This window comes from Zeus faber, assembly GCF_960531495.2.
Source record: "Zeus faber genome assembly, chromosome: 2".
Lineage (NCBI taxonomy): Eukaryota > Metazoa > Chordata > Actinopteri > Zeiformes > Zeidae > Zeus > Zeus faber.
This window is the reverse complement of record NC_137189.1, coordinates 30,763,114-30,786,034: the sequence shown is the minus strand read 5'-3', so window position 1 is coordinate 30,786,034 and position 22,921 is coordinate 30,763,114. Positions and strand designations below refer to the sequence as shown.

The window sequence follows — 22,921 nt, the reverse complement described above, 5'->3', positions numbered from 1 at the left end:
AGTGAAAGGCCTTTTTCGCAAATGGGAAACTGACATTATAGTCACATGTGTTTTGGGGTATTCTATGTTTTCACAGCAATATCACATTCCACAGTACGTCCAGAGCGTAATATTGGCTACAGCGGATTGCCAGTAGGAAGCGACGCAACTTCCCGTTTCTTGTCGACACAAAAATGCCAGAGGATGTGATTTGTGGAAGTGCAAAAGTCAATCAAACCTGATAAAATGCAGGATTTGTGACTATTATTTTCTTCAGGATAACATACTGTACAGTATGTCTCAGATTATTAAGGGTTATACCCCATTGGACTGCATTGGAGCACAGTGAGAAGCTGCAGCAGAGTGGTAAGTTTCCCAACAGTAAAGCGTTCAGTGAGGCTGTTGCTATGAACAGTCGGGAGCGGACCTTTTGATATGAGGCGGGTTGAAAAGCAGCAAACCTATCCTTTCAGTGTTGTGTGACTCTTCCCTAAACCCTTCCCTAGAACTAAATATAGGTTCCTCTGCGGTGCGGTGAGTTTAAAGTGAATCCAAACGTCCAACCTTGACATAGGATCTCAAGTAGTGCTCGAGTCCCTCCTCGTGGCACTGTGCCACCACGTGAACCATCACCCTGCGGCGGAAACACAACGAGGCGGTCATTAGCGCGGGATGAAGGAAGAAAGATGAAAGACAAACTCCGTACAGGAAGCCGGGGCAGGAAAGCACCAGGCGCACATCAGAGAGGCTTCCCGCGCTGATGGGAGGCTTGTTAAAATATGTTCTGCGGCGCTTCAAGGTCTGGACGGCACACAGACGTCAGATATCAAACTCGCGCTGCTGAGTCTGTTACTCAAACGTAGACTCCACGTCTAATGATCCGAGAGGGCTCCGGTTTGAATTTACCAAAAAGAATCGTCCTCCTTCACTAGTGAATTGTGAGTCGTAAAACCACAGTATTTGATGTTTCAAAATGTAATGTCTGCGCGCGTGTGTGTGTGTGTGTGTGTGTGTGTGTGGCGTGCCTGGTCACGTTGACAGCCACCTCCTCGTGCGCAGCCCTGGTCAGAACACGGAACAGCTGGTTGAGGATGGTGGGCAGGAAGTTGACCATCACGTGACCCTCCATGGCGTGGAGGCTCTGACGGAGGGAGAGTGAGAAAGAAAGGAAGAAAGAAAGAACGAAAGAAAGAAAGAAAGGAAGAAAGAAGGAAAGAAAGACAAACAAAGTCAATGAAGGTCTCATTCAGGCCATTCATTGTTTACTTGTTTATCTAGGTCTGGGGTGTCAAACTACCGGCCTGGAGACTACATTGGGTCCGTTACAAGTTAAATACATTGGTAAACCAGCTCTGCAAATTCATTTTTAAAATCACAATTTCTTAATAAATCCACACAATGAATGACATAAAACAGAATAAAAAAGAATATATCTCAGATTTTTTTTTTCATAATTGCGTCCCCATTTCTAATGGATGTATTATTAGGCAATTCACAAGTGAGTGTATAAAAAAATAAAAATAAAATAAAAAATATATGTTAAAGTTAGTTTTTCCCTTGACGTTCAATGCAGTCGCAATGAGAAGACAACCTTCCCCATTTAAGTTTGTGACACCTGATTCACATGTACAGATATTTACATTCCTGAGTTAAACACTTAAATTTACACCATAAACGAACCCTCTGGTTTCTTCAGGCTTCGGTCTTTACCAGGATCGTCTTAAAAACACGATGGCAGCATTATCAAATCATATATTGTGATAAATATCGATATTGATCAGTAAGCCTTACACACTACTATTTATTGCTTTTCTATTCATCGTTATACAACCAGCTACAATAATGTCAATCTGTTAATACTGTATATTGTAGTATATTTATACCCACATTGTTAATACTGCTCATACTGTATATATTTTAGTGCATTTATATTCATTCTGTCAATACTGAACATATTTAGTATATCCATACCTGCTACTGTTAACTCTATTTATATATTATTAATATACTTATATTTTATACATATTTTGCCCTTTACCGCTTCTTTAACACTCCTGGTTAGATGCTAAACTGCATTTTGTTGTCTCAGTACTTGTACTTTGTCCAATTAAGATAAAGTTGAATCTAATCTAAGGCAAAATGTTAGGTGATAATATTTTTTGCCATATCTACAACCAACATTAACAGTGTTCTCGGTACCTTCAGGTATTTCACCAGCTCCCCTTCCGACGCCTGCTCTGAAGACTCCATGCTCTGACAGTGTTGGAAGAAGTTGTGCAGATGCTGATCCTGCGGGAGTTGAGGTGATAAAGTGCCTTGCTCAAGGGGTGGTTTGATACGTATGGGTGTGCATGTGGTTGGGAAGTAGACGCTCTGGCTGTTTGGAGGGTTTGAATGAGTGATGTATTGACGGGATCTTTTTTTTTACAGCTACCATATCCTGCAGTTGGAATTTTATATAAACAGATCGTATGCACGGACCACGTCAAGTACCAATGTATGTATGTATGTATACGTAAGCATGAATGTGTATGTGTGCATCCACAGACAAAGATACAGAACCTACACAATAAATACAGTAATGTAGGTATTTGTGGGAGAGTGTGTGGGTTTGAATTTATTCATATTAAATGTGTTTTGATGTGTGAATTGGTGGACGCCTGGATTGATGGAGACGGATTGGTGGGTGGAATTTCTCCACAGGAGTGAATAACGTTTTATCTTTTTTTTTTTGTTATGAATCTATGGATGGATAGTTAGATGGACGTATGGACTGATAGATGGAAAGATGGATTGATGATGCCTGGGCTGATGGATAATGGATGAATGAATGAATGAATGTATGGATGAATGAATAGATGGATGGATTAAAAGACACGCGCATGTATGGATTGATGGAAAGATGGACTCATAAATGGATGGATTGACAGAGAGATAGACCGATGGATGGATATATGGGTGGGTGGATGGATGGATGGATTCATGGATATATGGGTGGGTGGATGGATGGATGGATGGATGGATGGATTAATAGATACACAGATGGATTGATGGAAAGATGGACTCATAAATGGATGGATTGATGGAGAGATTCATGGATGGATTGACTGATGGATGGAAGGATTAATGGATATATGGGTAGATGAATGGATGGATGGATTACTGGATGGATGGACTGATGGATGGATGCATGGATTCATGGATATATGTGGATGGATGGATGGACGATGTAATTACCTGAGTGTAGACTGTGGAGACGAGGTGCGTGGAGACTTTGAACAGAGGTTTCCCTCCATCCACCCACTTGATCTCCGGGCCAGAGTGCTACAACAGCACGAGTACAAAGAGAAGAAGAAGACAACCAGTTCACCGTGTGTTTACATTGGGAAACATGGACGTTCACTTCCTGCTGAGGTGCTCCTCGCTGACGTCGACGGGAACCAAAATGGTATTGCCATGTTTCTGATGCAAACCACTTGTCATATTCCAGATGCCAAGAGATTAATGGCCAATGTGAGCCGGTGACCTTTGCTGAAGTCCGTCCCCCTGTCCCAAACACCAACACACAAACAACCATTAAGGAAGGAAGGAAGGTGGCTAACCCTAACCCTAACCCTAGCAGGACAGGGACTGAGGCCTTTCTGTGTGTTGTCCCCAGGTTCATGTGTATTTCTCATTCAGTGCATTCATGTGCATTCAGATTATTTGTATGTCTCCTTTGCAAAGTACACAGAGGGAGCACACACACATATATATATATATACACACACACACACACACATACACAGTATATATATAACTTTTATTTTTTTATAAAAAGCTACTTTAGCTAAAAACACTGTATTTTTTGTATTTAATTTGTGTTTAATACTACCACTTCAATAAAACACATATAAACATATTTGCTGAATCCGACTGATTCAATACTTTTTACATATTTAATGTTTATAAGTGCCGTTACATCAATTCATTTTCTGCTGAATGACACAATAGAGTGCTTTTGAGTGAATGGGTAAATTCATGGTAAACCCATTAGTCCATCATTGAGAAAAAACTGCAGAGAGGAACTTTCCCTGGTTGGGTACAATGGGCACATTTGAGTTGGTACAGAACTCATTTGCATATTTATAAAATTCCACAACCTGCAAAAAGCCTGTTGGACCGCTGCACAATCCCAATCCAATTAACCGAGCAGATAAACACAATATAAGTTAGTGCTGGGATTCTGATTCGTTGACAGCAAGGATCTGATCGAGCAACAACGGGAAAAGCAAAAATCTCAATCAAGCCAGTTTCAAAGCTAGTTCTCTGTAATAGTTTAATTCTATATATTATGGGGTTTTTTCTTGTTATATAAATACATAGACTGTAGTCTGCAGTCTTATGTCTCAAAAAATGTATGTATGTAAGTATGTACTGACACACAGAGACAAGCATCCATACACACACAAATGACATTATTTTGTTCATATCTTGTAGCTTTCTGAGTAGATTTATCTTGTGTGTGTAATATTTTCTGAAACTTATTCGAGTGAAATACTTTTTTTAATGTCACAGTTGTTATTGCATTCTATTTAGTAGAACTGCGTGATGGTGGAAACTGTGATTCCTCCATCATACAAATATACATTTTGCTGTGGTCGATTCAGTGTCGCTGCTGTTTTTGTTCTTGCATTACTATGGCGATGCGCCAAGGATGGATAACTGCCGTGTTTATAGTATTACTCATCTCTCTCTCTCTCTCTCTCTCTCTCTCTCTCTCTCTCTCTCTCTCTCTCTCTCTCTCTCTCCTCCTTAATACAGATTTACACCCGTCATGCCCGTTACCTTGGGAACAGCATCCTGGGAGCCGAGATAGCCGGCTGGCAGATTGGCAGCCACGGGCATCTGCTGCTCGCCCATGACGACCCTGCCATCCTTCAACAGAGGCAACCATCCTGAACCCACTGTGGACGGAGAGAAGGAGGACGGGTAGAGGAATGGGGTGAGGGTGGAGGAAGGAAGGGAACAGTCATCCAAATGATTATAGAATGGCGAGCGTAACTCAGAGAACTGTGTTCTCCTGTGAAGGTCTGGTTAAAATCTGTGAGTCACAGATGACACGATTTCACTGCTGATGCCCAGTAACTGCCAATACTGATATTATATTACGTTACAACTTAATGTTTGATGCATGATCTATTATCTATCTATCTACTGTTTCTATCTCCCATATTTTCTCAAATCGTGACCGGGGCTTTTATTCACCACAACTGCAGAGGGTACCAGGCCTTTATTGGAAGCAGGCTTAAATATTAGAGGCAGGCTTTTATATCTAAAGCTGCTTTCACACATGCACTGCAACCCCTAAATTATCTGGACATTAACCTGGATGGTATGTGTGAACGCAGATATCCGAATCATTTGATCTGGACATTACCTAGACCCTACCCGGCCAGCACCCTAGTACAAAGTCCAGGTAATGTCTGATTGAGCGGTATGTGTGAACAGAGCAGGTGATTGTCTTGTTGATGTGTCGCAGTCTGCAGCCTCGTCCGCCATTCTGGGTTTGCTGTAAAACTATTTCCAGGTGGTGTAAACGGCGCCTGACACGGACAATCTCCGTTTTTTTGCTACATGTGTGAAAGGGTAACTCCCGACCAAGTTGGTGGCACGCACACACGCAGTGGTGCTCTGTATGTGTGTGATTTGATTTTAAGTCAGTTCACCAATGATAAGTTTAGTCATGCGAATCCCACCTACAGCCGCCAAGATCTTCTGATCATAGAATTACAGTGTAACCAGGCCATTGCGAGTGAAAAGTAAAATAGTAAAATATACCTCCATGTGACAAATTAAATAATCTGTGCATCCGTGCGCCAGCGGGAGTGGAGCGTGCACACACACACACACACACACACACGCACACACACACGCACGCACACACACACACACACACACACACACACACACACACAGACTCAGCACGGACACGGGACACATGCGGCTTTTGTTGTTTTGTTAAATTATGAAAAAGTAAACACATTTAAAATGATCACTGATTTGTTTTATTTGAAGGAAAGGGAAACGGACACTCGCAGCGGAGCGTAAATGAGTAATGGAGAGTCTCCATTACGCATTTACTACACCAATGCTCTACACTTGCCTGTTTTACAAATAATCGGTCTTAAATAAATATAAAATTAAAATAATTGTCGGACAGTAGTCGTTCAGATTGAAGGGTTTAATGAAAATGTCAAATTGTAAGGAAATCCTCGGTTGGTCGCGGTAAGCGAATCGAGCCAAGGTTTGGTTTTCCGGTAGTTAAATCCTGTGGATAAGCCACTTGGGAAAAATAGGCTGAAGGAAATGTGAATGAGACACTTTTCCCTCTGTTTTTAACTCACAACAGAATCCTACCTTTCGATCTGCTGCTCTAATAAAGAAGCTTAGTCGTTAAAAATCAAGAGCACCGATACGAATCAGACTGTAAATCGTGGAAGCTTCGTCACCTGGAGAACAATTTAAAATTCCATTGATTCTCTGTAAACTAATTGGACATTTTGATGAAACATCGTCTCCTGCAGATAAAGGTCTGCACTGTACAGGGATTTACAACATGCTCAGCTACAGAGCTGTTCATCATAAAAAAAGAATATAATGATGCAGGTTTATCACCGATCCACTTACTACTGGGGGTGGCACCGTTTAACTCAACACCAGGTTCATGACTGTGATGGCCGCACCCACGGCCACATAGCATTTACTGTTTTATTAAAACATTATACCATTGTTTGGGTAACCCCAGAAAAACCTCCTATCCATTTATTCTTTGTTAATGTAAACTACTCAATTAACATTTACAGACACAATATGCATGCATAACACACATAACATAATACATAACATAAATGACACAACATTGTTTTTTGTTTCATCGAGCATACTCACACTTTATTGAATCATGCATTTGTTTAAAGTGGAAATCCATGAGATTATCTGGCAGACCCCGCCACCAACAATGAAAACACTGCATAGAGGAGCACATGCATAACACTAATACATTGAATGGATGTTTCTTATAAAGTGAAAGCTAAATAAAGGATCTAATAAGTGTTTTTAGATTTTTTTTTAACAAAATAATGTCATGGATTACCACTTGAAACAAAAAAGCTAATGTTTCTTTAATTGAGCATTCTGCTGATGTGTCCTATCAGATCGACAACTGGCAAACAGTGAGTTAAAATACAGTAGATTAAATAGTAGGAAGAAGGTTGTTGGATCATACATATAAGTCCTGGGGGGGACTCCCACAAGTCAGACAGCTATTAGTTTAAGTGATTGATTTAAACTAATTATTTGGGGATTCATTAATTTTGATAAACATAATTTCTTACATAGAACTGCAACACTTCACTTTTAGATGTTTAGTGTTAAGATGAGTTATATTTATCTACCCCCATGTGTCTGTATTGGTCTGATCGAACTCGGAGTTACCTCTGACTCAATTTCATACCTTTAACTTCACTTTGGGTAAATAAATTCATGTTTTTTTTATGCTGGATGTGGAAGGTGGAGCCTACCTGGAGTCTCCACCAGGTCCTTCTTCTTGCTGTTGCTGTCACAGCTGACGTGGTAGAAGGTGAAGAGGAGGTGGTGCTTCTCATGCAGCTGGGTGGGCAGCTCCAGCTTTATCTGAAGGATTGTTTAAAAAAGAAAATACATGACATATTCATCATCTACCATGATAGTACAGTAGCCTATGATTTTTATTAAAATTATTTTTTATTATATTTATAATTTTTTCTTCACAAACTTTCTACTGCATTTTTTCCTACTTCCATTCCATTTTTCTATTTCATTTTTTTTCCATTTGTATTACGTAATTGTTTTTTGTTGTTCATTCCCTCTGGAGATTAATTCAGTTAATCTATCTACTGTAATTGAAACAAATCTACTAGTCCTGCATCAAGTCAGATGGGATATACTAGGCTAGCATTTAAATCCTATTTAGTTATTTATTTCATTTTCCTGTTATTTCGTTTTCTAATTCTATTTTATGGAATCATTCTTTGATTTTGTCATTTTTGTCAAATTCATGATTTTGTGGACCCTCGGAAGAGCAGCTGATAGTAGCCAGTGGGGATCCTCATGAACTAATATGAGATCGATGAGATAGAAAAAGCTTAAAGCAGCATAGATCCAATTTCAACTTCATCATCCCTTCATTGATTGAAATAATATTTTTGTGCAAAGTCTAGATTTGTGCATGTCTCCCATCTGCTCTCACCTCGTCGTAGAACTCTGGGTTGTGCTGGTGGTGCAGAACAGCCGCAAAGGCCTGCTTGGTGAAAAGAGGACCGCCTCGACGACCGTATATACACTGGACGGGAGACAAGAACATCGGTTAGAAACGTGGAGACGCAGGACGGAGAGAGGAAGAGAAGGACAGAGAGGAAAAACAAAAAAAACGAGAAGGAAAGGTATGCGCGTGGACGTATACTTTGTGGTTGTGCTAAATGTACCTTTAGTGACTGGGCATCCACCTCGTCAGAGTCCTTGAACTCGATGCAAACTGCGATATTCCTGGCCTAGAGAGAGAGAGAGAGAGAGAGAGAGAGAGAGAGAGAGAGAGAGAGAGAGAGAAAATGACAGAGTGCTATGGTGCTTAAGACCTCTTGGGAATGTGCTTCTATTTGCCGCAGAAATCTTTTCTTTGTCCCGTCGAGCTTCGCGATCGGCTCGACGCGAAGAGGAAAGTTGGTTTTCTGAACGTCAGTGAAAGGTGATGCTGCTTTGAGGAATGAATCTGAATAATCAGAATAATTCTCCCTCCCATGTAACATCAGTATGGACCCCCACCCATGCAAAAACAAAGTCGTCTGACCAGCGATGGATGTTTGTACGCTGCCCACTGCTCCTGGCTGCCCCCTGGAGGAAGGACAAGCCAGGATGGGTCAAAAACAGAGATCTCAATTCACCGGCCACCATTTGTGGCATGTGTGTCGGTCGCCGTTGCCGCATGAGTGCACGTGTTGTTGTGTGTGTGCGTGCCGTGTGATGAATAAAGATTCTTCTCCTCGTCTTCTTCATCGCTGTCTCAAATTGATCTTAATTGTATTGCACGTAAATGATGATTTTAAGTAACAGTTGCCTTACATGGTGGGGTTGTCACGGCAACTTAATCCTACCTCACGCACCCACACTAAATATTATCATGATTCATCGGAGAAAAAGTGAGGGAAACAACCGACTATTTTGGACACGTTAAAGGACACATTGCCAGTAAGAAGCCTCAAAACGTCCTGTTTCTAGTCTCTTACATTAGTGGGAATGTAGCCAAATTAGGAGGGCAACAAGGTACAGTACAAGGTTAGTACTGTATTGTGGATACTACTGTTCGAAAGTGGTCGTGCTACCTTGGTATCTTAGTATCTTGAGAATCGAGTGTTGCGGTACTAGAGTCCTGACCTGAGTTGATGTCATTTTTGAACACACAACCCCCACACACAACCACCATGTTAGGCTTCATTTGGCTCCTGATTGCTGCCAAATGAAGCACAAAGCCGCTTGACAGCGACATTTAATTATTCTAGCGCTGTGAAGCAACAGTGCTGTAGCTACAACCAAACAGAAACCTTATTGCTTTCTTACTGCAAACCAGCAGGAAAACGAAAGCCAATTAAAGTATCACTGCATCGCTGACTTCCGTCATGTAAAAAAAGGAAATACCAGACCTCAAAATAACCACAATGTGGTCAGTCTGCAGTAATGCATGATTACACAGCAGCAGCACAGTGGATTTACTGAATTAATCAGACCAGTGGTAACAGGCAGATGTTGGGGAAAAAAACCCCCCACCATAATCCGTCAGTTTTATAGAAAGAGGTAGACTAAGCTTTACTCAGTGGTTTATTATTGTCATGGTTTTGCCCTGTTTTGAGTCTCCATGTGTCCTGCATTTTGGTTCACCCTGAGAGCATTGTGACAGATAAATCTAGCCATCCATGAACTGAGGGGACCCCTCAGTTTAGCATTCAGGCAGTTCTTCATACGGGACCAGCCAGGAGATTCATCCGCTAGTGTGGGGCCTGCTGGCCACCGGCCTGCTATCTTTAGGCCTGCTAGCTACCAGTCAGCTAGCTTTTAGACCTGCTCGCCACTGGCCAGCTAGCTTTAGGCCTGCTAGCCACTGGCCTGCTAGGTCCCAGTCTGCTAGCCACCTCAGAAAAGAGGGACCTCAGAAAAGATCCTCCAGGAGAAAGCGTGGTCTCAATTCTAGCCCGAAGGATCCCCGAGGCCATCGGCCTTCTCAGCTCCCCAGTGCCCCAGTTTCTCCATTGCCCGGTGCCATGGAGTCTCCCTGCTTCCCGTTTCTCCCGAGCCTGTCACTCCAGTCTCCTGAGATGCAGATGCCACCTGTTTCCCCGGCTACACTGGCTTTCTGGACTGTTGCCCAGTTGGCTTTCTCCGCCAACGTCCGGCCAGACCTCTGGCAGTCAGCCTTCCCCACCAACTCCCAGCCTCTTGGGCGCTCTCCGAAGTGGCCCTGCCTACGTGGTCATCCTCCGGAGCAGCTCTGCTCTGCCTGCAAGGACTTCTGGGAGCCGTGCCCAGAAGTCCGTACCCAGGGTAGTGTCATGGTTTTGCCCTGTTTTGTTGTAGTTATTCAGTTCCTGGTTTTCCTTCTCTCCCTGGTGTATGTAGTATTTCCCCCTGTCTCTCTCTCTCTCTCTCTCTCTCTCTCGCTCTCTCTCTCTCTCACCTGCAGCCAGTCTCTCTTTCTCTAGCTTCCTCTGTCTGTCACTCTGGTACTACAGTCCTGCCAATGCACAGCTCACACCACTCTGCGATTTAGCCGACTGTCTCCACCTTACTCGTCACTCCACCTGTCACTCAGTCCTTGCACGTAGTTTTCCTTGCTTTAAAACTACGTCAAGACTGACTGTACCTACTCTCCGGTTCCCCGCCTGCCTGACCTTCCCCGCCTGCCTGCCAGTACTGTGTGACCTACCAGCCCCGATCTACTTTCCTGCCTGACCTTCCCTGCCTGCCGTGCTTGCCATCTCCTTCCCCTTTGTTCCCCTTCAATAAATCCCAGTTATTATTTGCATCGACTCCTCCTCTACTCTACTCTACTCTATCGTTTGAGTCTCCTTGTCTTCTGCATGTGGGTTCAGCCTTACAGCACTGTGACCATTATGGTTATTCAGGTACTCCTTACCGTTCCTAGGTCCAGGTGGTTAAGCAAATTGGTTGATAAGCGAGGACCCGTGTTATTTCACGGTAAGGGGGCGTGGCCGGAACGACGCTGAGACTGAGAACAGTGATGCGCGATGAGATGTATACAGTGTAAATAGTATATATAGTGTATATAGTATATAAAGTGTATACAGTGTATATAGTATATAGTGTATATAGTATATTTAGTGTATATAGTATAGATAGTGTATATAGTGTATATAGTATATATAGTGTATATAGTATATATACTATATATAGTATATAAAGGGTGATGCAAGATGAGATGCTTGACACTGAGACGCCACGGTGTTGTACGCAGTGTACAGTCGTTTAGTGAGTAGTACCTGTATTGTTATTTTGTGCTTCACTTCTATATTTTTAGTTACATGCGACGTGCTTTCTGAGCATTTCTTTTTCAAATATTGTAGTTCAACAAAAGGAACATTACCAATATTTCTCCTGCGACATCAGGCTTGCACAGATGAAAAAGTTGATATATACAGTATATATATATATCAACTTTCTCATCTTGAGATGACTAGAATTCTTTTTATAGAAAAGGAACAAGGTCGAAACCCAGGATCAAACCGAAAAATCCATTTCATTCAAGACATGACATTTAACATTTAACAGTCTGGGGATTTTTAGACAAGGCAAATTATATTCTATGTTTCAAACGGCTACAACTACTGCCAAATGTGGATTGTGGAGATAAAGCTCAACGTAACAGAACAGTCTCTTCAAACCAGTTTTACATGAGGGAAAACCAACATTTGGAACCTCCTCTTCCTCAGTTGGAATTAAATCTTGTATATTGTGTACATTTTGAGCTGCGGTACCTTGGCGAAGGACTTCTGCCCGTCGTACTTGAGGTGTTTGGGGTAGACGTAGAGGTGGTTGTTGTAGATGGTGAAGGGCTGGGAGCACTTAGCGATGCAAGGGACGAACTCCTCCACCTCCAGGAGGGCGGAGCCCGGACCGTCCCCCTCGAATCTCCGCACGGGGATATAGGAGGAGGTGACGCAGTCTGGCACAGTAGAACATGAGAGAGTACTTATATAAGAGATTTGAATCTGAAGAAAGAAGACCTTTAATATAATTACTGAAGGGTTCACAACGATTAATGATGATGATCAATTCATAAACTCATAGAAATAAATGCGATCAACAATTAAACGTCATTTTTATGCCATGATGTGACTGCCGTAAAATAAAACAGAATTCTACTCCAATAAAATACATTTTAAATAATTTCACTGATCTTTTTACAAATATATTGCAATCTGCTCAATCAACTGAAGCGAGGTGATGATGTGACAACTGTGTTGACGCCACGACATCAGTAAGACAAGTTTGAGGTCATTTTTGGGAACTGACTGGCGAGGTCTGGAGCCACGTTGTCGATGGTCACGTCGAGGTTTCCCAGGATCACGGGGAGCTTTGCCATCTTCTCTGGTCTGGGGGGAAAGGACCGGAGGGAGAAAAAGCACGTCAAAGAAAACAAAACACGCCCAGACGGAGGGGGGAAAAGAACGAAACGCGGCATCCATTCCCCTCACTTCCTGAAGTCCGTCAGCATTTTGAACATGTCGTCGTCGGACAGCTTGCTGCTGTCCTGGCGGTACAGAGCGGAAAAACGAGCACTTTTGTCCAGCGTCCCCGACGCATCTTTGAACACGGGCCTGAGATACGGAGGAAGGAAAACACAAAACAAACAATTTATTTCGAACTCGTAAAATGATTGTAAAATCGGAATCTGTTTATTGGGCCAAGGACATTTTCACGTACAAAGAATTTGTCGCGGTGAAGATTGGTGCATTACTGAACAGACAATTAGCATTGAAAAAACGTCACAGAAAATGGAAAAATAAAATAACTGAAATAGCTTAATAAACCAAAATATACAGACTACGCAAAATGCATTTAAGGGTTCAAAATATATTGATTTTGAAGTAAAAAAAACAACTTCTCTTCAGTCTAAACTGACTTGGAATGTGATTAAAAGTGCTCATTGGTATTTCTAATTACAGGAACACTTTGAGTATTTTTATCTAAATGTCACCGTAGAGCAAAGTCGTATTTGTGCCATTGTATTATGTATCAAAGAATAACAAAAAAAAGACCAGAATCTTTCTTAAAGGTCCAGCATGAGGCTGTGAAATAGGAATTCAGAGGAATTAACAAAGCACAGGACCGTGGGAGCGATATTGAGGTAAGATAAATCTCAGTAATTTTTCGTACCTGGCAGCCCAGGCGAAGGGCATGCAGTACTGACCCAGTCTGCTGCAGGCGGTTTTAGCGTTTTTCAGCACTTTTTGGGCAACCTATGAAAGGAGGAAAAGGTTTCTTTGGCCCATTGGAGTGGGATAAATGATAAGTGATAAATGATGGAAACAAGATTTTAAGGCCTGGGTCGAAAAATATCAAACCTTTCCTTTAATGGATATCGAGTCAGGCGATACTGAGAGAATAAAATATCCTCGAATCTTTAAGAAAAATCAAATATCCCAAATATCATGCAATAAAATTCCACCAATTTTGAGAAACAATTATTAACATTAATTGACACCACGCCCAAGCATCTGTTCTGTAAATTGGAATACCAACAAAAATCGTAACTATACCATGATATTACAGTGATTAAATCCCAGACAATATCTATTTATATACAAACTGATATTCCGATATTATTATTTGTGCAATAACCCACATCCAACACTAGGGGAGCAGCGCCTCAGAAGAAGCGGTACCTTGGCGGAGTCGGAGCTCTTCATGTAGGGCTCGGTGCAGTGGGCGATGCCGCCCTGCAGGACCTTCTCCACCCTGGCCACCAGGAAGATCTCCGGGTGGGGGCAGGTGACGGAGAACACCCCCTGCCTGGGGTAGCGCAGCGCCCCTTCCGGGAGGCTGCCCACCAGCCGGTGGAGGCTCCCCGGGTTGGGGCCGCCGTCCCCGTTGATGAGCGGGGTCTCGGGGCCGGGGCCGACAGCCGGGGTCATCTGTCGGACCAGCGGGTGGTTGAGGTCCACGTGGAAGTCGGCCGAGATCTTCCTGCTGTTCTGCACGTCGAACAGGGACAGCACCACGTAGAAGGGCTCCACCTGGTGGACAGTGGGGAGAGCGGTGAATTGCTACAGGGGGTGCTGTTATTTAGTACGACTTCTCCAGCCCTACCCATTGCTGCTGCTATAGTCTATCCCCCCGAAATACACCTTCACCAGTCAGTGAAGTGACTGTAAATCCGAGCAGCTAAGTGGCTAAAACCAATCAGATAGTTTTTTTTTCCGTTATCCTTCCTTGTTTTCATCTTTCCAAAAGGGGAGAGTACATTCAGTTGCCTCTGCATTACTTTTGATCGATTCAAAGTCTTCCACAGCCTCGTGGCTTCGTTTATATTTCCGACTTTACTCGTCTCCCGTATGTATCAGCTGTGGCTTTAAGGTGGAACCATTTTTTTCCTACTACAGATGGAAGACGAGAACCAGGATTTACCGATGGGCCGTCAATGGTTGTCGACGATTCCAGGTTTACTCTTTTACTCATTATTCTTTCTGTCGACCAGAAAGAATAATGACCAGATGTATAGTGCAACCAGGCTGGTTGCACTATACATCCTTTGGCCTGTAAATGTATCTGTGTGCAATAAACTCATTTTTGTTATTCAGCAGAAATGTGGGCGTTAATGCAAACTCCAGAAGAGGGAGAGGAAGCAGAGGAGGCGACAGTGAAAAGGTAAAGACGTTTGCTTGTGTTTCTCCCATCAGCTCAACGTGTGCCGGCTTTCCATCCATACAGGCACCGCTATCTTGAGGAACACACAGCGGTATGAGGATTAGGTTTCCTTTCCATAACACAAACTCCTTCAAGAAGCATGTGTATGTGTGTGTGTGTGTGCATGCCTGCGTGTATCTGTGTGTATGTGTGTCTTGAGTTTTAGTACAGATGGGAACACACTGCATGGGTTTCCATTGCTGTTGTGTGTATATTTGGATGTCCTGAATAAGAGCGCCACGTATGGCTGTATGCATGCGTGTGTGTGTGTGTGTGTGTGTGTGTGTGTGTGTGTGTGTGTGTGCTAATAGTTGTGGTTTTGTTTTCCAGCTGAGACAGTCGAATGCACAGTGTGCTGGGAGGCTAGGGCTGGCCTGGTTGCCATGGCAGCGGCCACTTCCTGTGCCAGCCGCGGTAATAGGAGGGCTGGGTTCACGGCATCGCATCGAGGGCCTGTGATCTTCTTAACTGATTTACCTCGCCCTCATTTGCAAAGGCACATTTCCTAGAATTATAAGAACATTTGTGTGTGTGTGTGTGTGTGTGTGCGTGTGTGTTTATTTTACTATGCTTGTGAGGACTAAGCTTGTCTCCAAATTGACTATTTTTTGGTTTAGAAGTGCACCGGAAACTTGGGTCGTCACTTAACAGGTGTATTTTACTCAGTCCTCAATTTTATACCAGTACAAGAATGTGTGTGCCTATGCGTGTGTGTGTGTGTGTGTGTGTGTGTGTGTGTGTGTGTGTTGTTCGAAGGTCAGTCTATCCTTTGGAAGTGCCTACTTTGCGTCACGTTTGATGTCCATTATTATAAATTTGGGTGTGTGTGTGTGTGCGTGCTATTAAGAAACACACGTTTGTGGCGGGTCCCTCTTCGTTCTCGGTCACACAGCTCTGCAGGTTGAAGGACAGGTCGTGACAGCTGACCAGAAGCCTCTTCCCGAATTTCTCCTCGAACTGCCGCACGTCGGGCGCTATCCCGGAGAGGTCCAGTTTCTATGGAAACAAGGACTGTTGTGAAAAGGTTGGAGGAATATTTGTTTTGGTTTTTTTTCCATGATGAATCATTGTAGTCCATCAAATAAAAAAAAAAGAACATAATTATATTATTGGATTGGCTCAGGCAGGTCAAGAACACCATCATCTAGATTCTCTTTTTAAGAGGGATAAATAAGCATTAAACATGAAAAACAAAAAGACAGCGTAAATATGACTTTAGTCAGGCATTATTTGGGTCACCTGTGTGTCAGGGTCCAAAGTGAAGAGTTTGAGGCGCATCTCACTTCTCATTTTGGACTCAATATCTCTGGCAGTCTGTTTAACATAAAGCAGTGAGCACAGAGTTATTAAATCAGAAGATAAGGGATGGAAAATAATCAGTATGATTTTGGAACTTTTTGAGTGTGGTTATGTAAAACCTTTATATAAAAAAAAAATTATAATAAAAAATTGTCAAATGTTAAAGGGATACATACATCAACAAAACCAAAACAATTTATGTTCCTCAAGGCTTCGACAGGGATTGTGCACCGCAACGCTTTTATTTTGAAGAAGGGTTATCACAATTGTTAACAAAATAAAAGCATTGAATTCATATGTTTGCTATGTTAGTCACGCTTGTCTGGAAATTGCGTTTTAGCAATCAGAATAATGAATGCTAATTCAACAAAATAATTTGTGAGGGCTTGCAATTTTGCCGAAATGCCGCGACTTTTCCGCATCAAATGACCAAATCAACAAACCACTTCAACTTGTCGCGCATTTCCCGAGAAGACAGAGCCTCCATCATAGCACTGATTTGATTTGGTGCTTACTGTATTGTACTGTTGAGTTGAACGTTTATTTTATAGACTTATTACCGCAACCCAAGAAAAAACACAGTATTTTCTTTTGTGGTGCCTTGTACTTTTTTGTTTTTGCTCGCAGCAATCACGAAAAAAAAAAATGATCCTGTGAAATCCTGCAGGGACTGGCGAGCGCTTGAGTTCTCCGCACCGTTCGCCATAGGTTCACACTTCAAAATAAAAGCCCCTCTCTGCATAGACCCCTCATCATGTCTTGGAGTGTTTATTTTCCACGTGTCACGGCTGGACAACGCTCCCTGTGTCGGCCTCATCTGGCCTCACTTCTGCCTCGCCACATGTCGGCTCCCGTTCCGCCAACAGGAAAAGTCAGACTGAGTCGAAAAATGAGGAGCTGGAGTCTCACAGCCGCTTCTGGTACCGTACAAAGGTCCCGTCGCATTTCAGGACGGTTCCTGGTGCATACACGTGGAGACTGGGGAAAGGCAGCGTACCTGATAGCTGTCCTGGAAACCGCCAGAGGACGGGTCTGGTTTTCCCAGCTCCTCGTCTGCTGGAGAGATTAGCACAAGGCCTGTTAGCTAATGAAGTTACACAGGACGTGAGGTTTGTCGCCATGGCAATGCGCTGAGGCTATCGGTAACCATTTTTAGTAACAACGAAATATTCAATGTGCTGGGAGCAACAAAAAACTTGTGCGCATACACAAACACACACACACACACACACACACACACACACACACATATCTATATATAAATAAATATATATATACTGTATATATATATATATTTATATATATATATATATATATATATATATATACAGACACTCACACACACACACACACACACACACACACACACACACACACACACACACACACACACACACACACACACACACACACACATAATTATAAAATTTGTTATAATAGACAACTTTTCAACTTCCCCCCTAGCGTTTCCAAGTGGTTTTATTATTGTTTCCGCCGCTGGTGCGGAGACAACCGGATTGCTTTTCGTTTTCCTCCGAGCTTCCCGCGGAAATGATTAAAGCATGTTCACTGAAGAGGTAAATTGAAATTGTCACAATTTTATCTTAATTTTTATTTATTTTGGTTGCGCAATCATATACATATATACATAGACGCCGCATTGACTGCTTCGGCCCATTGCTGCCATACTGTACATCAACGTCGCCGCCATATTGGAAAGGACAAGACTGGTCTGTAAACAAACAGGGAAGCTGCAGTTTTAATGGATAAAAAGCACTGTAATGTTTACGTTTCTCAACTGATTTCAATAAGTCGTTTTTATATTCAAGGGTTTATGATCTACGTGGAGTAGATTCTCCATCCATTCTCCATCAGCTCTTTCTGTGACTGTCGCTGCTGTGAATGCTTCATTTTCCCAGGGATTCGTACCCAGTGGCAGACTGAATGCGTAGTGGTATGGAGGCTCATAGGCAACCAATCTAAACAGCGATGGTGTCACTATTCTATAACCATTACACTGTGCAATCAACATTAACTTTCTATTGATGAGACAAGAAAAAACATTGTGTATTGTCCGTTTAAATTATGATGGAAAAATATTTTATTTTAAAATCGACTCATCAAAATGATCATGATTAGGTTGGCAATTATTTTAGAGTTGATTTTTTTGTTTGTTTGTTTTTGTGTTTATTGTTAGTTTTTAGATTTATCCTATATTACAAAATGTTACAATTTTCTGTAAATTTTGGGTTGATTGCATCTCTCTCTCTCTCTCTCTCTATCCGTCCCCCCGCGCACCGTCATGCAGGTCTCCGTTCCTCTTCTCCTGCACGGCCTGCTCGAAACTGCTGTGCAGGATCTTGTTGAGGGTGGAGATCCACTCCTCCATCTCCGCCTCGCCGTCGGCCGACAGCAGGTACGTGCTCTTATCCTGCATCTTCAGCTCGAAGCCGAAGCGCCGCACTTTGCTGTTCTGCACGGACACACAGACACGCTTGTTAGCTTGCGGCAAGACCTGGGCGATATATCTTTATATTGATATGGGCGAGACTTTTTTTTTTACAAGTTTTTGTAATATCAAGGTAGAGTTAAATGTTAAATGTTCTTCCAAGTGTCTCTAAGTCTGCATCTTGTGTGTTAACATCTAGTGAAAGCATCAATGGTCACCCCCAAAATAGCAACAAATAATCAATATTTTTTGACGATGCATGTTTACAATAAATTTATCAAACAATATTGTGATATTTGATTTGGCTAATACAGCCCAGTCCTACAAACAGCTGTAATAGTTCACATTTGAATGCACAAGCGCTCAAACTTCCGAGTGCAAAGGTCGGATAGAGCTTTTGTGGTGAGGTGAAGCTTAATAATCTCGGACACAGCCAATTTCGATGTTTATTTCTCTACACATTATACACGTTAGAAAGTAATTTCTTAAAACATGTAAAAAATACTGTGAACTATGCAGTACTGAATTGTGGAGTGAAGACCGCTAAACTGTTTTTGAGGTCCTGATTTTTTTGGGTGGGCCTAAATCAGGGACGGGCGACGTCAGTGGTTCTCTCGCTCAATAGCGAGGAGTTACTACAGCCTACACTAGTTTGCTATCTAGCCATGACGCCTCCGTCACTCAAATGCATCTTCCCTGAATGCCAGAATGTACATAACAGCTCGGCCTCCTTATTTACAATTCTTTTTTTTTGCTCCTTTCCCAGCGCCGGGGCTCCCCCAGCTCCGTGCGTTCCCGGACAGCAGGGCTCTGTGCCGGCTTCCCCTCTGAGCGGGCCTCTCCCCGGGGACCGGGCGCACAAGGAGCCGGAACAGAGCCCCGCTCCACGGGGGCCCCCGCGGAGCTGGGGGAGCCACCCGCGCTCCTCGCAACAAATACCCCATTTCCTCATGTTCCATTTTCAACTTCAGAACCAAATCCAATCGACGAAAAACAGCCCATCATTGCTTTTCTGATTTTGCATTTGTATATGCATGTATTAGGATCAGTGGCATTTGACACTTGAGAGAGGCTGCACCTCTCCCGCCATTGGCCGTGGTTTCAGCGCCTGCAGCGGACACGCGCGCCCCCCCAGCGTCTCAGAGCACAGAGAACTGCCTTTTTTGTTTCACGATTTTGAAACCTAATTGAAGGGCTTGACGTGAAGTTTTTTAAGCGAGATGTTTAACTTGCCCGATAGTCAAATTGAATTGTCCGAAATGGAAAATGAAGGCCGATTTAAAAATAAATAAAACCAACAGGGATTTGGACAATTATAATTTATTGATGTACACAACATACAATTAAAAGGTAACAATTACAAAAAATAAGGTATAGTATAGTATATATAAGGGTTGGGCGAGCGTTTCTATTTTCATATTGTCAAATCGTGGCTACTCGAGAAAGGCGGTGCGATCGTCAGGGGACGGTGGGAGTACGAGGGGATGGCGGCAGTGCTGTAGGTGGGGGGAGCTATGTCACAATTTTTTCCTTCATAATTTATTCTCTGTTTAGCATTGAGGTTAGAATTTTACTTTGATTTCAAGATTTTCAATCATGATCTTGAGCGTGGCTCGGCGTCCGACGGAGCTTTAAAATAATCAAATCTGCAAGCGATTAAGTTAAAGTCCCGTGAATAAACATTTATAAGAGGGTGTGAAAATTTTCTTTAAAATACTAAAAGTAATAACATTAAAAAAAAACCTATTTGATAACAATGTATCCTCTCATCAAACAAGGACGCCCTTTCAAAAGCCTGTGTGTCAGTGGTTCATGTGCAGGGGCGGACTTAGTGATTTGGAGGCCTCAGGCAATACTTATTTGGGGCCCCTTCTCCACCTGGCTCAGCGGCGTAGGTTTTGTTTGAACATAGGGGGGGGGGGACACATTAAGCAGGGGGGGGAGGGGTCTGGAGGTCCGCCCCAGGAAATTGAGCATCAAACACTTAATTTCCTGCATTCTGGTGAATTTTCATGCACCAATTTGTGCTTTCTCTGCATCAATTTGTGGTGGAAAAGTCTTGATTTATGTGACGGAAAACACAAAACTGTTTTTATTTGGGGGGGGGACAAATGCACGTGTTCTAAATTGAGGGGGACATGTCACCCCAGCCCCCGAAATCGACCTCACTAAATGCAATCTTGGCAAGTAAACAATTACTCCGGGAGGCCGGGAGGTAGAGCAACGCTAAACGAGAATTCTTACTGAACCATTCAAATGATCTTCACTCCGGAGCAAGAGAAATAACGGGAATATAACACTTCATTTGAAACAATGGGATAGGATTTTTTTCACATAAAGTGTGTGAAGTGTAATTTGTTTTAGAGGATGTTCATTGAGTCCAGTCACATTAAATCATTATAAATAATGTTGCTTTTCTCTTTTCAACACTCCCGCGAGTGCATCTCTTCTCCCCCACCCACTGCGTCCGTGTTCGCTCTGTACGTTCTCCTCTAATCAAACTTTTTTCCTAATTCTACTCATTTTGCTCTTATCACAGCATCATGTTCCGTTCCACATTATGATCTTATCTTTCATATCACAATTCAAATCATAATCATAGCGTTAACTACTCTTATGGAGCGCGTACCGGTGTGTACCGACACTCACACAAGCTGCCGGTCCCTGTTCCGCCCTCTCAAGTGGACAAATCAAGTGAACATATTGTCAAATATATCATATTTTACTGAATTGGAGCACACTTTTTCTTTAAATGATTAGAACGCATAAAAGCGGCAAGCTCAGGCTCCTGCTCCTTAGCGCTCCCCCACACACACACAGCTCAGCTGGAAAAGCTCTGCTTCAGCGATGCAGTACGCAGTTTATTTTCAGGTAACGTTACATTAGAGATCACGTTTATGTTTCTTTGTCTTAATGCTGTTTATGTTTTATGTAAAGCACTTGGAATTGTTGTTGAAATGTGCTATACAAATAAACTTGCCTTGCCTTTCACACAGCTACATGAGGCGTTCCACTTGCCCAAACAGAGTTTACATGCCCCGTCGGCAAGCATTAATGTCGAGTCCTGACTCGGAACACAAATGTATTGATATTTATTTGCTTTACAGGGACTGTAGGACTTCAAGATATATTCCCATCTCGGGAAAAAGAAAAAAAAAAAGAAAAGAAAAAGAAACGCCTCGGTTTGAGAGGTCAAACTACACTTGATGGAAAATCCTGCTCTGGGTTCTCTGCTTTCTACAGAATGAGGTGAGCTCTCAGCCAGCTCTGCACTTAACCCAGCGGAGGCGGTTTGGCTTGGATTTTCCTGGTTACAGCTGAAAGTCTTTCATTCGTCTGTCGTTCCCCCGTCGTTTTTTTTACCTGAACGACCCCCATGCACGAGTCGAGGAAGATGGTTCCCTTGGGGTCTTTGGAGGTTTTCTCATCCTTGTAGAAGTTGAGGTTGTAGGATCCGTCTCCCAGCTGAGCCAGATGGAAGTACCTCCTCTTGAAGGACTGGAGGGGGGACACAGAGGATGTCAACAACCCAACATGGCCTCTTTTTCTAAAAATACCCCGCAAGGTGGAGATGGAGCGTGGGAAGCTTTTAGGAATATGAACTTTATAAATTACTGGGTTTAAAAAGTCTGTAACTGTGAGAAGAATAGTAGAAGATCAATTGCCATAATTGCTAAAAAATTGTAGAAGGAGCTGGCTTTATCTTTTCCTCTAAGTAGCATCATTAACTTAACGGATGGGGTCACTTTTTTTCCTTATTAAAATGGTGGTTGATAAAATGATTAAATTGGTATCCATCATTTATTTGGGGGAATCGTTTAAAGTTTAAGCCTTAAAAAAATGTCAATCTCCTTTATCAAAGTGGAAAATCATCGTAGTCAGGTGTGCATGGTTTGTATAACAGTAATATCACATTTGATTTAAAAGTACTTTTTGCAAATGCCGCCATGGAGAGGGACCAGAGCAAAGCGTTGGCTTCAGCAAGTTGTCAGTAGGAAGCGATGCAATTTCCTGTTTCTAGTCTTTTGCGTTAAGGCGGATGTAACCATAGAGCTGATTTGCTGGAGTGCAAAAAAGTCAATAAAACTTAGAAAAACATGATCAAATGCAGCGTTTTCGACAATACAGTTTTCAAAGAGGAATTGAGTGGCAGTTGTTTTTTAAAGAATTAAACGTTTGCCCCATTGGACTGCATTGAAA

General features: G+C 42.6%; 1 protein-coding gene across 7 annotated transcripts in view; it reads right to left on the bottom strand.

Moving 5' to 3' along the window:
- LOC307248093 (dedicator of cytokinesis protein 9-like) overlaps positions 1 to 22,921 on the bottom strand; it is a 90,252-nt gene that overhangs the window by 32,457 nt on the left and 34,874 nt on the right. For 5 of the 7 annotated variants that reach the window (XR_013844760.1, XM_080024321.1, XM_080024322.1 and 2 more), the window contains exons 7-24: positions 22,085 to 22,219; positions 18,571 to 18,745; positions 17,270 to 17,328; positions 16,213 to 16,287; positions 15,829 to 15,969; positions 13,953 to 14,303; positions 13,444 to 13,526; positions 12,762 to 12,884; positions 12,580 to 12,659; positions 12,042 to 12,229; positions 8,484 to 8,549; positions 8,249 to 8,341; positions 7,542 to 7,653; positions 4,807 to 4,925; positions 3,217 to 3,303; positions 2,179 to 2,268; positions 1,005 to 1,120; positions 544 to 613 (exon numbers count right to left, since the gene is read on the bottom strand). Coding sequence is in view for 6 of the 7 variants with exons in the window: in XM_080024321.1 (XP_079880447.1) it covers positions 544 to 613; positions 1,005 to 1,120; positions 2,179 to 2,268; positions 3,217 to 3,303; positions 4,807 to 4,925; positions 7,542 to 7,653; positions 8,249 to 8,341; positions 8,484 to 8,549; positions 12,042 to 12,229; positions 12,580 to 12,659; positions 12,762 to 12,884; positions 13,444 to 13,526; positions 13,953 to 14,303; positions 15,829 to 15,969; positions 16,213 to 16,287; positions 17,270 to 17,328; positions 18,571 to 18,745; positions 22,085 to 22,219 (2,163 nt within the window). In the remaining variant the exon portion in view is untranslated. The remainder of the gene's footprint in view (positions 1 to 543; positions 614 to 1,004; positions 1,121 to 2,178; positions 2,269 to 3,216; positions 3,304 to 4,806; positions 4,926 to 7,541; positions 7,654 to 8,248; positions 8,342 to 8,483; positions 8,550 to 12,041; positions 12,230 to 12,579; positions 12,660 to 12,761; positions 12,885 to 13,443; positions 13,527 to 13,952; positions 14,304 to 15,828; positions 15,970 to 16,212; positions 16,288 to 17,269; positions 17,329 to 18,570; positions 18,746 to 22,084; positions 22,220 to 22,921) is intronic. The other 2 variants (XM_080024318.1, XM_080024320.1) reach the window with 1 other exon arrangement.